The sequence below is a fragment of the Dendrobates tinctorius genome, unplaced genomic scaffold, assembly GCF_039654945.1.
Source record: "Dendrobates tinctorius isolate UK_male_01 unplaced genomic scaffold, ASM3965494v1 ptg000041l, whole genome shotgun sequence".
Taxonomy (NCBI): domain Eukaryota; kingdom Metazoa; phylum Chordata; class Amphibia; order Anura; family Dendrobatidae; genus Dendrobates; species Dendrobates tinctorius.
In genome coordinates, this window is record NW_027361709.1 from 4,537,466 (window position 1) to 4,553,485 (window position 16,020).

Sequence of the window (16,020 nt, forward strand, 5' to 3'; positions counted from 1 at the left end):
GGGGCAGTATTATAGTAGTTATATTATTGTATATGGGGCAGTATTATAGTAGTTATATTCTTGTACATAGGGGGCAGTATTATAGTAGTTATATTATTGTATATGGGGCAGTATTATAGTAGTTATATTCTTGTACATAGGGGCAGTATTATAGTAGTTACTGTATATTCTTGTACATAGGGAGCAGTATTATAGTAGTTATATTCTTGTACATAGGAGCAGTATTATAGTAGTTATATTCTTGTACATAGGAGCAGTATTATAGTAGTTATATTCTTGTACATAGGGAGCAGTATTATAGTAGTTATATTCATGTACATAGGGGTCAGTATTATAGTAGTTATATTCATGTACATAGGGGGCAGTATTATAGTAGTTATATTCATGTACATAGGAGCATTAATATAGTAGCTATACTTTTGTACATAGGAGCAGTATTATAGTAGTTATATTCTTGTACCATAGAAAGAGTAATTTTGCAGTGAATGTTTGTCAGGGACATGAATCCTAGTATATCAGTAACTGTGAGCGGTATTATGGGCATTTGATGATCCTTTGTACCGGGCGCTGTGTTTCTGAGCTTCTCTGGTTCCAGCTGTACTGAGGACCATGGACAGGTAGAGAGAAAGCAATAAATAAACAATAAGAGCTTCATTTACAGCCAAATCCGACGGTCACAGAGTCTTGAAGTGCAATTTCTGTCACCAGGGCTGTGATCAATAGACAGAGGATGGGAAGATATTGAATTAATGAAGATAATGTATTTTTTAGCAGAACCTCGGCTTTTGCATTCGGAAATCGATTTGATTGTGTCTAATTCTTCTTTTCAGCGCTGGCTCTGTGCTCCAATTGATTTCTTTCAGCCTTTTTAATCATTTTCGCATGTGCGGAGCATTGTGCTCAGTATACGGGATCAGACAAGTGGATGGGATGTCAAGACTGCAGCCGCTCGGCTGCTGAATGCTCCAGGATGTAAAGTAACAAAGCGCAGACTCCGCTGATACATTGTCACCAACTCATCATCATCCATATAATCCCTGAGGAGTTGGCGATCACAAACAGCAAGTATCAGAATATATGTAATATCCAGAAGAGATCAGCATGGAAGTTTTATGTTCCAAGGTAATAGCACCTGTTGCAGCGCTATCACTGGTCATCTAAACTGTACGTGCAAAATATGAGTGCAGCTCTGGAGTATAATACAGAACGTACAGTATTTTTCAGATTATAAAATGCATTTATTTTCCCCAAATTTGGGAGGTGGAGGGGTACAGGGGTGCATCTTGTCATTTGAATGCAGCTTACCGGAGGGCAGCTGAAGTGGAGCGGGGTCCCAAGAGGCAGGGTCACGGCTGCAGGAAGCTGGCGGAGGCAGCAGTGGGGTGATGCTGCGGGTCCCAAACTGGGAGGAGGTGGTGCTTTGGCAGTGCAAGGCTGTGGTGGGACCCAGACTTTTACAAAGTGCCAGAAGTTCCTGCTGTTCCCATCTCTTTCACTGCAGTGTGCATTGAGAAAATGTCGGCCGGAGGTGGCGCATGCGCAGATTAAGATTTCGGGAGACGAGATCTCAATCTGTGCATGCGCCGCATCAGATGACCATTTTCCCAAAAAACACCGCTTTGAAAACATGGGAAGTACGGGGACTCCCAACATTTTCTGAAAGCCTGGGTCCCGCCGTAGCCTTGCACCGCCAAACACACCCTCCTCCCAGCCCAGAGCCCGCAGCATGGCTTAACTTTTACCGCCCCCACTAGGTTCCTGCAGCATCGACCCTGCCTCCTGTGACCCCACTCCACCGCAGACACCCCCCAGTAAGCTACTGAAAAGCAAACTATAAAATGCACCATCATTAAAAAAATGCTTTCTTATTTTCCTCCCCCAAATTTTGGATGCGTTTCATGGTCTGGTGCGTCTTATAGTTCGCAAAATACCCAAACATTAGTACAGGATAAGTAATATACAGCGAAAAAATAAGCATTTAACACGTCACCAGTTTTTTTTTTTAAAGTAAATCTACGGGTTCTCACAAAATTAGAATGTCATCAAAAACTTTATTTCAATTCTTTAATACAAAAAGTGAACCTCGTATATACTATAGAGTCATTACACACAGAGTGATCTATTTCACGTGTTTATTTCTGGTAATGATGATGATTATGGCTTACAGCCAATGAAAACCCAAAAGTCTTTATCTCAGTAAATTAGAATACTTTATAACAGCTTGAAAAATGATTTTAAAATCCAAAATGTTTTCCTACTGAAATGTATGATCAGTAAATGCACTCAGTACATGGTCGTGGCTCCTTTTGCATCAATTACTGCATCAATGCGGCGTGGTATGGAGGCGATCAGCCTGTGGCACTGCTGAGGGGTTATGGAAGCCCAGGTTGCTTTGATAGCAGCCTTCAGCTCGTCTGCATTGTTGGGTCTGGTGTCTCTCATCTTCCTCTTGACAATACTCCATAGATTCTCTATGGGGTTAAGGTCAGGCGAGTTTTCTGCCAATCAAGCACAGTGATACTGTTGTGTGTACACCAGGTATTGGTACTTTTGGCAGTGTGGACAGGGGCCAAGTCCTGCTGGAGAATAAAATTTCCATCTCCATAAAGCTTGTCGGCAGAGGGAAGCATGAAGTGCTCTAAAAATTTCCTTGTAGACGGTTGCGCTCACTTTGGTCTTGATAAAATACAGTGGACCTACAACAGCAGATGACATGGCTCCCTCCTGGTGGCGTGTGTCAGTGACTGCCTTCTAGACATCTGTCAAGTCAGCAGTCTTCCCCATGATTGTGGAGCTACTGAAACTAAGGGACCTTTTTAAACGCTTAGGAAGCCTTTGCAGGTATTTTTTGCTAATTATTCTAATTTACTGAGATAATGACTTTTGGGTTTTCATTGGCTGTAAGCCGTAATCATGAACATTAACAGAAATAAACACTTTAAATAGATCACTCTGTTTGAAATGACTAATATGAGTTTCACTTTTTGTACTGAAGAATTGAAATTAACTTTTTGATGATATTCTAATTTTGTGAGATGCATCTGTATTTCTTGAGATGCTACTGAGGTGAAATTCTCACCAGATGTCGGTAACAATCCATCCAATCCACACAGGCAAAGAAATCCAACCATGGATGTCCATAAATTAAGTTGTATGTAATAATGAAAAATTAGACAAGGAGAAAGTATTGAACTGAAATTTGATACTTCATACAAAAGCCTTTGTTGGTGAATGAAGTTACAGGAGGCCTCCTGTATGGAGAAACTAGTCACAGACATTGCTCAGGATTCAGACCCAGAGATCAGCTTGGCCATTCTAGCAGCTTTATTTTCTCTCTCTGAAACCAAATGAGTTTCCTTGGCTGTGTGTTTGGGATCATTGTCTTGCTGAAATGTCCACCCTCATTTCATCTTCCACATCCTGGTAGATGGCCTCAGATTTCTATCAAGAATGACTCTATACATTTGCCCATTCATCATTCCTTCAATTAAATTAAATTTGCCAGTGCCGTATGCTGAAAAACAGCCCCACACCCTAATGTTCCCACCAAACTTCACTATTGGTATGGGTGTTTTTGGGGGTATGCAGTGCCTTTTGGCATCCAATCATGGTGTGTATTATGGCATCCAAACAGTTCAATTTTCATCTCATCTGACCAGACTTTATTCTCCCAGTATTCTCAGGCTTGTCTACATGTTGTTAAGAAAACTTTCAAGGCTCTTGAACATGCTTTTTGTTCAGCAATGGAGTCTTGCTTGGTGAGGGTGCACACAGGCCACGGAGGATGAGTGCATTACTAATAGTTTTTAAGAGCAACTCTTTTGATAATTATATATTCACTCCGCTGTTTGAAATCTTGCTGGTGCACCTGGTCGTGGCCAGCTTATGGTGAAATTATGATCTTTCCACTCCAGCAGTGCTCACTATAACCATCAGTAGTTTAGAAAACCTTTTGTAACCAATGGTATTAGTATGCTTTGTAACAATAAGGTTGTGAAGGTCTTGGGACAGCTCCCATCATGAGATGTTTCTTGTGCGGCACCTTCGTAATGAGACACCTTTTTGCAGGCCATCAGTAGAACCAGTTGATATTTTTCACTAAGTGACAGAATTACTTTTGAATTATTGATAGATTTCAGCTGGAGCCTCGACTCTCCAGGACTTATTGTACCTCTCAGACGTTTGAGTGCAGCTCTGGAGTATATTACAGGATGTAACTTAGGATCAGTGCAGGATCAGTAATGTAATGTATGTACACAGTGACTGCACCAGCATAATAGTGAGTGCAGCTCTGGGGTATAATACGGGATGTAACACAGGATCAGTAATGTAATGTATGTGCACAGTGACTGCACCAGCAGAATAGTGAGTGCAGCTCTGGAGTATAATACAGGATGTAACTCAGGATCAGTAATGTAATGTATGTACACAGTGACTGCACCAGCAGAATAGTGAGTGCAGCTCTGGAGTATAATACAGGATGTAACTCAGGATCAGTAATGTAATGTATGTACACAGTGACTGCACCAGCAGAATAGTGAGTGCAGCTCTGGAGTATAATACAGGATGTAACTCAGGATCAGTAATGTAATGTATGTACACAGTGACTGCACCAGCAGAATAGTGAGTGCAGCTCTGGAGTATAATACAGGATGTAACTCAGGATCAGTAATGTAATGTATGTACACAGTGACTGCACCAGAATAGTGCGTGAAGCTATTGATTACAATATAAGGTTAACGCATATTCCTGACATTCTCACCTTCTCAGAAGCAGTTTCGGGTGGTTTTTGCTCTCCAGGTTCTTCTCAATCAGGTCAGACAGAAGCTGTTTGAGGACACCGGTGGCATACTCCATCTCCCCCTGCAGCCCGGTCATGATGAGGGAGGCGACATTTCCTCGGTCTCTCATGGAAAAACTACGTTGGGCTTCCAAGGTGCGGATGAAGGTCAGCAGGAAATGCTTCTTGTTCAGGAGCTGCCCAAAGAGATTCAGGGCCTTCTCTACATTGGCTTGGACCTGCAAAGAGGAAGACAACAGTCAGGGATATAAAACCACAATCATGTAAACTTTACATCTTTTGTAAATATCGTCTATTGCTTGCAGTTATCAGCCATTTATTACTGTCTCTGATCTCAGCTGCTCTTTTTTAGTGCAGTTGAACTTTTATAAACTGAGGACATTTATGTAAGTGTCCCTTTAAATGAGCATCTAATTGTGTCTGACATTTCAGCAGCAAGAATTTTATACAAAGCAATAAATGGCGCCATCTGTGTAATAATCTGCATGCAGGTGAGTGTATATGCAGCACAATATAGGGGCTCTTCATCGTGGTGGAGTGTGGGGGGTGCTATTAGCACCAATCCCATGCAGACATTTCCTTGGCTCGCTCCTTGTGTCTTACCCATTTCTCCGTCGCTGATTAATACAACCATTAGGTGAAATTATCAGTCAAGTTTCACATAGTTCAAGAGTCCTCAACCTTTGCAAAGGGAATAAAAAACCCTCCACAGAAGCCCCCGCAGCTGCCATACTAATCACAAGAGCATTCATAATATATTCATTGGGCACTGAATGCGGAAGACAAGTGGGTTTTTTGTGACCACGTCAATGGCTTTTAACAGGTATTCCTGCTGCGATCTGAAGAACAGAAGCGTTACCTCCCGCTCCACTCACCAATCACTGCCGGGAGCTGGAACGTCACTGCATTGTGGTAAATGGGACTCAGCCTATCACTAAACTCAAGTGACCTGATATAAAGAAAACATTCCCACATGTACGGCAGCAGAGCGAGTGCAGCTCTGGAGTATGATACAGGATGTAAATCAGGATCAGTACTGTAATGTATGTACACAGTGACTGCACCAGCAGAATAGTGAGTGCAGCTCTGGAGTATAATACAGGATTGTAACTCAGGATCAGTAATGTAATGTACACAGTGACTGCACCAGCAGAATAGTGAGTGCAGCTCTGGAGTATAATACAGGAGGTAACTCCAGACCAGTAATGTAATGTACACAGTGACTGCACCAGCAGAATACTGAGTGCACCTCTGGAGCATAATATAGGGTGTAACTCAGGATCAGTAATGTATGTACACAGTGACTGCACCAGCAGAATAGTGAGTGCAGCTCTTGAGTATAATACAGGATTGTAACTCCAGACCAGTAATGTAATGTACACAGTGACTGCACCAGCAGAATACTGAGTGCACCTCTGGATTATAATATAGGATGCAACTCAGGATCAGTAATGTAATGTATGTACACAGTGACTGTACCAGCAGAATAGTGAGTGCAGCTCTGGGGTATAATACAGGATTGTAACTCCAGACCAGTAATGTGATGTACACAGTGACTGCACCAGCAGAATACTGAGTGCACCTCTGGAGTATAATATAGGATGTAACTCAGGATCAGTAATGTAATATATGTACACAGTGACTGCACCAGCAGAATAGTGAGTGCAGCTCTGGAGTGTAATACAGGATGTAAGTCAGGATCAGTAATGTAATGTATGTACACAGTGACTGCACCAGCAGAATAGTGAGTGCAGCTCTGGAGTATAATACAGGATGTAACTCAGGATCACTAATGTAATGTATGTACACATTGACTGCACCAGCAGAATAGTGAATGCAGCTCTGGAGTATAATACATGATGTATTCTTTAACCCCTTAATGACCGGAGCTTTTTTCCGGTTTTCACTCCCCTTCTTCCTAGAGCCATAACTTTTTTATTTTTCCATCGATATGGCCATGTGAGGGCTTATTTTTTGTGGGACGAGTTGAATTTTGAAAGACATCATTGGTTTTAGCATGTCGTGTACTCGAAAACGGGAAAAAAATTCCAAGTGAGGTGAAATTGCAAAAAAAAAGTGCAATCTCACACGTTTTTTGTTTGGCTTTTTTGCTAGATCCACTAAATGCTAAAATTGACCAGCCTTTATGATTCTTCAGGTCATTACGAGTTCATAGACACTACACATGTCTAAGGTTCTTTTTTACCTAGGTGGTGAAAAAAAATTCCAAAGTTTGCTTAAAAAAAAACAAACTGCGCCATATTCTGATACTCGTAGCATCTCCATTTTTCGTGATCTGGGGCTTATTTTTTGCATGCCGAGCTGACGTTTTCAAGGACACCATTTATGTGCTGATACAATCTTTTGATCGCCCGTTATTGCATTTTAATGTAATGTCGTGGCGACAAAAAAAACGTAATTCTGGCGGTTTGATTTTTTTCCCCGCTATGCCATTTAACAATCGGGTTAATCCTTTTTTTTCCATTGATCGGGCATTTCTGAACGCGGCGATACCCAATGTGTGTTTTTTTTGTTTTTTTTTTATTATTGCTTCATTTTGAATGGGGCGAAAGGGGGGTGATTCAAACTTATTTTTCATATTTTTAAAACTTTTTTTTTTTTTAATTTTGGCATGCTCCAATAGCCTCCATGGGAGTCTAGAAGCATCCACAACTTGATCGGCTCTGCTACATATAGGCGATGAGCAGATCGCCTATATGTAGCAGAATTACAGCATTGCTATGAGCGCCGACTACCGGGTGGCCCTAATAGCAATCCGGCATCAACAACCATAGAGGTCTCAAGGAGACCTCTGGTTGTTATGCCAACGCATCGCTGACCCCCCGATCACGCGTATTTCCGGCCCGGCAGCGCTTGTTAAATGCCGCTGTCAGTTTTTGACAGCGGCATTTAACTAGTTAATAGGCGCGGGTGGATCGCGATTCCACCTACGCCTATTGTGGGCACATGTCAGCTGTTGAAAAACAGCTGACACGTCCCGGCTTTGATGCGGGCTAACCGCTGGAGCCCTCATCAAAGCAGGGGATCTGACCTTGGACGTACTATCCCGTCCAAGGTTAGAAACGGGTTAACCCGTCTGATGGAGGCCAATGACATTAAACTCTGCATATCCCTATAGTGGTGAGTGGTCCAGGTCCACTGTTCCCCTCCTCTGCAGCGGTCGTGTGGGCTGTGATACCACATAACCTGTGCAGAGGTTTGGCGCAGTTTGTGGAAGAAAGCAGGCAGCTTTTTCTGTTCCTGCTGAAGCCTTTGAAAAGTAAATTTCTCATGCTTCCTTGCCCTCCAGTATACATTATCCTCCCACGGGATCTCCTCCATCATTAGTACCAGAGGTGTCAGACATTGGTCCCAGTGACATCTACGCTCAGGATACAAACGCTTCTGTGATAGGATATGAGGAGAGCGAGTTGTGCCCCGTCCTCTCCACACATCGACCTCTCGCTACTTATTACCAGGAACGAGCGGTCTCTATTTCTTGCGCTGCCTGGAAGTCTTTGGGGAAGCGCAGGAGATGTACAAGTCTTGGCTTCCAGCAGATTGTGTAACGGCGGCTTCTGAGGACGAATGTGCAAAATCTGCAGCACAGAAATTAGGATCAGAATCTGCAGAACCGCTGAGGGAGCTGGCAGCCACTGATCTGTGCCAGCGACTCCGATTATCCAGCACGGTGCAGGCAACAGTGTCTGTGCAGCAGCTTGCCGTAATGAGTACGCAGCCACTACACGTGCTGTAGCTACAGCGCTGACCATGGCGATGTATGAAGAGCAGCGATCGACATTCTCCACGTATAACCCGCTATCAACTTCACTGATCTCTTACTGATATTAATCCACTCACATCCAAAGCAGCATTAAAAGGCTGGTTGGTCTCTATTTAACACTTGGGCTGCATGACCTCACTTTTAATTCTAGCGCCCCCTGCTGGAAAGCTATATCACACCCTAATGGAGAAGCACCACAACCCTGAAATGCAGCAGATCATAAAGCTCTGTTCACACTTAGCAAATACTTTTTCTCTGTCTTTTGGCAATTGATGGACAGAGACCAAAGTAAAAATATATTTAAATGGGATTCAAGATTGCAAAAAAAAAACAAAAAAAAAAAAACAACACAGAAATGCATCCTATACGGCATCAAAAAGACATTGCATACAGTAGTACGGCCACCAGGGGTCATGAGGGGCGGCCGCCCTGCACCCAACCGAGTGACCGCCACTCCTAACTGCACCAGCGTGTGGTAGATCAGAGCTACGGTCTCAGTCTTGTAGGACGCAGGTCGCACCGTAATGCGCAGGACGTACGGACGAGCGAATATTCACACACTATTACTTTGCTATAAGGGATCTTATATGTGGCGGAGGTGGGTTAGGGGGCTTGAGGCTATATTTCTGGTACGGCACAAGGGGTATTATTGTAAAGAGGGAGCTCAGGGGACAGGATTATTTTTTGTGGGGCGTTTGGGACATTATTAATGAGACACTTATCGGGGTATTAATTCTTTATAGGGCAACTCAGGGAGCACTATTAATGTTCTTATAAAGTAACAATGCCCCTTAAGTGCCCTCAAGATATTTTACCTGTAATGGGGGTACACAGGGGGAATCATTACAATGTAGAGCACTAGGAGGCGCACAGGAGCAGTAACAGGGACACATACAAGGCTGCAGACGGCTCGTGGTCAGAGATGTCGGTCTCGGCCTCCTTACATGAATGAATACGTAGATTAGGGGCCACTCAGACGTGTTTTGCGCCCCTGTGCTTAACTCCTAGCTACTGACTGCATGCAATATAGTCCTTTGCTTTATTCTGGATGCAGCTCTGGATGTGACTAGAGCAGGAGACATGCTATAAGCAGAATATCCTCTCACCTTTAATGCATTTTCTGGCACTTATTTATGGCAATTTCTTATTTTTACGGTGTACTGATGAGCGAGGTAAATGTCGCCGCTGTATGTGACCATCGGGAGACCCACCAGAGAAAGATTTACCTTTACCCCCTCCCAAATACAGAAGGTATTATTGATTCACCTCGAGACACATAGCAGATTGCAGATTATATGGCCAGGAAATTTTCCGCTTGTTTTAAGGGTCGTGTACAGAAAGTAAATTTGGAAAGCCATTAAACATATCTACTATGAAACGAGCGCAAGATACACAGGACACCTGATTGTATCGGGCATACTAGTGACGGGAGCGCGAGCGGCCGTAATGGATGCAGCCCATCTGAAGAGTGACGAGTACAGGGGCCGGGGGTGGGTAAAAGAAGGAAACGCCCTGAGGCCAGGGGTAATTGGGAAAAGGCAAAAGAGGGTAACGCCTGTCTGGGAAAAATACGGAGAAGCATGCGGGGGGACAGGCGCAAGGACCGGGGAAGGGGCCAAATCGCACAAGGGCCGGGTAGGTGGGGGGCAACAAGCACAAGGGGGAGGAACATGGGCGACACATGCTAGGGCCGGGGGTAAGAGGGTGACACCAAAGACATCATGGAATCTACATACTTATCAATATTTAATATCACTTCCAGGTGAACACATTTCCTGTGCTGGGGTCTGGAGGATGAGCACCAGCTCCTACAGTACGGAGGGGTGCGGGCAGTTTTGAGAGAGCGACATGATGGGTGTAGTGTCTATTCTTTGCCAGAATTTGCCCAGAGGCAAAAAATATAGAAAGCTCTGAAAAGATCTGTATTAATGAGAGGGGACTGAGGTCGCAGCGTTGGGATTAATCCACGAGTAAGGTAAAGAATATAGCGCAGGTGAATAAGACGCGTGTCTGCAGCTGATTCTGGTGTCGCCCCATCAGCACATTAAGTGTGAACCAGTCAGTCCTGAATCGGACTCCCTCAGTACAATCACTTCTGCACATTTCTTCTATTCTTTCTATCAAGATCTCAGCTTGCTGTTAGTGAATGGCAATGGTTTGCATCTATTGTGATGGTGCGTTTCTAGGTTACACATTCAAGTAACGATTGCTGGGGGTCTGACTTCTTGGTCCCCCACTGATTTCAATAACAAAGGGGCTGCAATGCTTCAGACTTTTCCTTTGCACAGGGGCACTCCGGACCACCAGCACGGCTCCTATGAAGTGAATGGTGCCGGCAGCACTTCTATGCGTGGCCGGGTGACAGGGGCAGAATATGCATGGCCGGGTGACAGGGGCAACACTGTGCAGGAAAAAAGTGAATGGGACGCGGCGCTGATTCTGCTTCATTCCCGCGGAAAGCAGGGACCCCCAACGATCACAAGATGATAGCATCTCCAGGTGGGGCGGAAAAGTTATCTATGTCCAGGGCTCTCATGTGTGTGTTTTACCGTAAATCGCCATGTTTTTGTTATAGTTTTGAGCAGTTCACCTGTAGACAAATCTGAAAAAGACAAAAACTAACATTTGGCACTAAAATGTGTACGGTAATTAGTTGTGCATTAAATATTGCCACCAGGGAGACATTAGATACAGCCGTGCGTGATCAAGTTGTGAACCTAAATAACATTTCCCTCCACTGACAACAAGCAAAAGTACAGTGGCATGCAAAAGTTTAGGCACACCTGGTCAAAATTACTGTTATTGTGAACAGTTAAGCAAGTTGAAGATAAAATGATCTCTAGAAGGCCTAACGTTAAAGATGACACATTTGTTTTGTATTTTAGGCTAAAAAGTAATACACATTGTAATTTTTTCACATTTTAAAAATTACAAAAAGAAAAATGGTCCGATGCTAAACTTTGGGCACCTTTTGGAGATTTGTGTGCTCAGATAACTTTGACCAAGGTTTCAGACCTTAATTAGCCTGTAAGGGATATGGCTTGTTCACCCTCAATGTTAGGAAAGGCCAGCTGATGCAGATTCCACAGGTTTAGAAACACATAGCCTCCTCCAACCTTGTGCGAAAAAACAGCCACCATGGGTTCTTTTAAGCAGCTGCCTAGCACTTTGAAAATGAAAATGGTGGAGGCCCACAAAGCAGGAGAAGGCTATAAGAAGGTAGCAAAGCGTTTTCAAGTTGTCCTTTCCTCAGTTCAATATTTAATTCAGAAATAGCAGTTTACAGGAACAGTGGAGGTCAAGATAAGGTCTGGAAGGCCAAGCAAAATTTCAGAGAGAGCTGCTTGTAGGATTGCTAGAAAGGCATATCAGAACCCCCACTTGACTGCAAAAGACCTTCAGAAAGATTTAGCAGATTCTGGAGTTGTGGTAATTGTTCTACTGTTCAGAGACACCTTATCAAATATGGCCTTCTTGGAAGAGTCATCAGAAGAAAACCTCTCCTGCACCCTCACCATAAAAAAACAGCATCACAGGTATGCAAAAGAACATCTAAACAAGCCCAATGCATTTTAGAAACAAGTCCTGTAAATCGTTGAAGTTAAAATAAAACTCTTTGGTCACAATGATCAAAGGTATGTGCAGAGTAAAAATTGCATAGAATTTCAGGAAAAGAACATCTCTCCAACCATTAAGCATGGGGATGGATCAATCATGTTTTCGGGTTGTGTTGCAGACAATGGCACAGGGAACATTTCACAGGTAGAGGGAAGAATGGAGTCAATTAAATTTCAACAAATTCTTGATGCAAACATAGCACCATGTGTAAAAAAGCTGAAGGTGAAAACAGGATGGCTTCTACAAATGGATAATGATCACACACATCAAAATCCACAATAGACTATCTCAAAAGGCGATAGCTAAAGGTTTTTCAATGGCCCTCACAGTCCCCCGATTCGATCATCAATGAAAATCTGTGGCTTGTCCTCAAAATAGCAGTGCATGCAAGACGACCCAGGAATCTCACAGAAATGGAAGAATTTTCCAAGGAAGAATGGGATGAAAATCCATCAAACAAGAATTGAAAGACTCTTGGCTGGCTACTAAAAGCGTTTACAAGCTGTGATATTTTTAAAAGGGAGTGCTACTAGGTACTAACTATGCAGGGTGCCCAAACTTTTGCATTGGCCTATTTTCCTTATTGTAATTTTTAAAATGTAAAAAATGACAATATATAATTTTTTGGGCCTAAAATACAGAGAAAATGTGTTATCTTTAACTTTAGCCCATTTAGAGATCATTCCATCTTCAACTTGCTTAACTGGTCACAATAACAGTAATTTTGACCAGGGGTGCCCAAACTTTTACATGCCACTGTAAAATGCTTTAATGTCCCCGATACTGAAGAAAGCATTGGATGTTGGGACTTCACCAGGGACCATTATTCTACATAATGACTACACAGCACAAAGATGTTCTGCAGCAGTTGGGGCTTGTAGTAAAAGTTGGTTGCCCAGCATTGGAATAATATAACCACTTTCTTTCATAAACAGCACCACCTCTGACCAGGAGGATAGCTGCACTACCAGGTACAACCTGTAGATCGGGTTGGCGCTGTTTCTGGAACAGGCCATGTTTCAGGCCGGAGGCAAAAGTTTACCATCTATGTACAACAGGCAGAAATGCCGTAGCGCAAAGCGAGCTGGGATATGTAGTTCTACAAGCGGCTATTGTATGAGGAAGCCACGCCCACTGCGACAAAACAGTTCACAAAAAGTGAAAAAACAAAAGGCCGAGCCTGAGACGTCACGCGTTTCACAGTCATTTCAGTACAATGGGCTTCTGAAATAACAGGTTAACCCTTTCCAGTAGCAATCTAACACATTCTGTACAGTTGCTTTTGATTTTGTGCTTTCTCCCCCCACATAACAATAGTGGTATAATGAGCGAGAAATTTCATCCCAAGGCCCAATTTAGAAATGTGAACAAAGCCGCTTCCTGTAACAAAGCCAAGCAAAAAATGTGTTATGAGCGATTATTGCGGCCTGGCGCTCACCGCACAAAGGATAAAAATAAAGAAACGCGTCCCCACCTCCATCTCCTTTAGTACAGGGTGGTCTTCAATGCCAGGGAACAGGACCCGCATGGCGTAAGTGCGATAGTCCAGGAACGGGATACCGGCCCCATCCAGGTCGTTGGTCAGCTCGTGGATGTCCGTCTGCAGCTCGGCAAAGGCTAGAAAGCAAGAGGAGGAAAGAAACGTCAGTGAAGTGTCCAGGGGCGATGACATCACAAGAACCTCACACGTTAATCTGTGGGCGGAAAGTTCTACATTTAATGAATGTTTTACGCGAACAGAAAATTCTCCAAATTTTTAATTAACTGATGGTTTCATCACCTTGTACCGGAGGCCGGTATCCCTCAATACTTTAAAATATTTGTCCTTTTCTCCTGTGAATTGTCCCAAGATTAAGTAATAGAATAAATTATTAAATTCACTTGCACTCCCCTGCTCTGTCCTCCGGGGGTCCAGCTCAGCCATTACAGTGGTCTTCATTGGGGCAGGATGGGGTAACATGCCGCTCTATGGTCACATGACCATGGAGAGAGTCATATGATTGGCTTCAGGGGTCACATGACTGAAATACCGCCTCATCAGAAGATCCAGTTACCCACGTGCTGCAGCCAATCGGAGGCCTCAGCAGACCGACGGCCAAATGTTACCATTTCCTGTGCCGACACAGGCTGCCAGAGCAATGTGCAGCTATCAGGGGTGGGGGTGCTAGAGCAGGGAACGTCAGTTTATACTGCAGATGCTCCACCTGAAAATCAGCACAGAAAATCCGTAGCAAAGTGACGCCATGTCTTACTATCACCACCATCGTGTTCACTAAAAAAATCAGGAGATCCAGTTACACCAATAATCCATGGAGAATAGTCATGAGTGCCAGGCGTGCTGAGTAAATACCAACGCTGAAAGGCAAACAGCCCAGTTGGGGATCGTGATGGGGGATAACGCAACCCTCCGACTCTCTGTCCATATGTCATTGTTCGGGTTCTTCCTGACTCTCGCTACATTGTATCTCATTATTTATAAGGATACTTTGTGTTACTCTACACGGTGCCGCAGAATCACAGGTCGCCATGTCCCGGAGAACAAAGAGCGTTTGCTTCCCGGGTGTCAGACACGACGGCTACTGATCATACAAGGCAAATAACCAGCAATCTCCATTACCGACCCTGCTGCTACCTCCTGGAGGAGAGCAGGTAAGCCTGTACAAGAGACCCAGATCTGTGAAAGGAATTCAATTAAATTTATGTGGAAGCGCTGAGATGCTTGGAAAGGTGGAGGGGGTGAGGGGAGGAGGGGGAAGCGGGAGGAGCAGGCGAGTGGAGATCTCTAATCTGTCCGCGGTGCAACTCAAAGACATAGGATGGGTAGAGATACCATGCCGCTTAATTAAAAGCCCACTCTTTTATCTGGCAGCTGTAGGATATTACTGATGATCATCCCTGGCATGGCCGTGTTGCTCCCTCCATCTGCAGCTTTATATAGTGTACCTATAGGCACGCACACATATAACTCTCCTTCTTCCTCTTTGTGCCGCCAACCTATTGCCTGCTAACTCTAGTCCCGCTGCAGTCGGTCGGGTTGTGACACCACGTTCCGTTTGCACAGATAATGGGCAATTAAATTGCCTTTGGCGAGTTTTTGCAGACTCCTTGTCCCAGTTTCCTCCATATAATGAGACATCTGGTTGTCTCACCCTCTTTTCCCTTGCCAATGCTTCCCTTTCATATGGTCCACCTCAGAAGATGGCAAGATATAAATGGAACCGACAATCTAACTACCTGCTATTCCTACACCGTAAGCCCCCCGCACCCACCCTGCAGACTCCCACAGGAACGCTCTTTGATTCTGGATCAAAAATGAAAACTCCATTATCAAGAATGAGGTCAGCTATCAAACGTGGGCCAGCAAAATATGGTGCACGAGTGGCTTCATGGGGAGATTAATGGGTTCTGCAAAACTGTCAAGAATAGGGACAAGCAGAGGATTATTATAAGGCTCCAAAAAATGGAACATCTGTCCATGACTGCGATTGCTTGGAATGCGATTACAGGATATGAAAAAGGACACATTCCTCAGGAAATATGGACCATGTGCCGTCTCACATTCACCTTCTTTGCACTCCAAGGCCACCCGTGACTCCAGATTGTCCATCTGCAGCTGGAGTCGCTTCAGGGTACGATCCGCATCCCTCGACTTGCGCTTGTAAGCGATGAGGACAATGATGATAATGAGAAGCAGGAGACCACCGCCTCCACCGATACCAATGATTGCAGGTAAGGTTAGGAGACTATCAGAGTAGATCTGCAAGGTGCCGGGAGAAAACTCGAATCCGCCAACTTTGATCTAAGAGGTGGAGAGAGA

At 44.0% G+C, this 16,020-nt stretch overlaps 1 protein-coding gene and 1 long non-coding RNA gene across 5 annotated transcripts in view; one reads left to right on the forward strand and one right to left on the reverse strand.

Moving 5' to 3' along the window:
* The window catches only part of LOC141088826 (uncharacterized), a 108,862-nt gene extending 107,746 nt beyond the window's left edge, over positions 1 to 1,116 (forward strand). Inside the window, exon 3 of the long non-coding RNA XR_012232072.1 lies at positions 831 to 1,116. This is a non-coding gene — a long non-coding RNA (uncharacterized lncRNA). The remainder of the gene's footprint in view (positions 1 to 830) is intronic.
* Positions 1 to 16,020, reverse strand: part of PLXNA1 (plexin A1) — a 347,787-nt gene that overhangs the window by 42,686 nt on the left and 289,081 nt on the right. For all 4 annotated transcript variants that reach the window (XM_073575031.1, XM_073575035.1, XM_073575032.1 and 1 more), the window contains exons 20-22: positions 15,768 to 16,002; positions 13,678 to 13,820; positions 4,763 to 5,019 (exon numbers count right to left, since the gene is read on the reverse strand). In XM_073575031.1, coding sequence (XP_073431132.1) covers positions 4,763 to 5,019; positions 13,678 to 13,820; positions 15,768 to 16,002 — 635 coding nt within the window. The remainder of the gene's footprint in view (positions 1 to 4,762; positions 5,020 to 13,677; positions 13,821 to 15,767; positions 16,003 to 16,020) is intronic.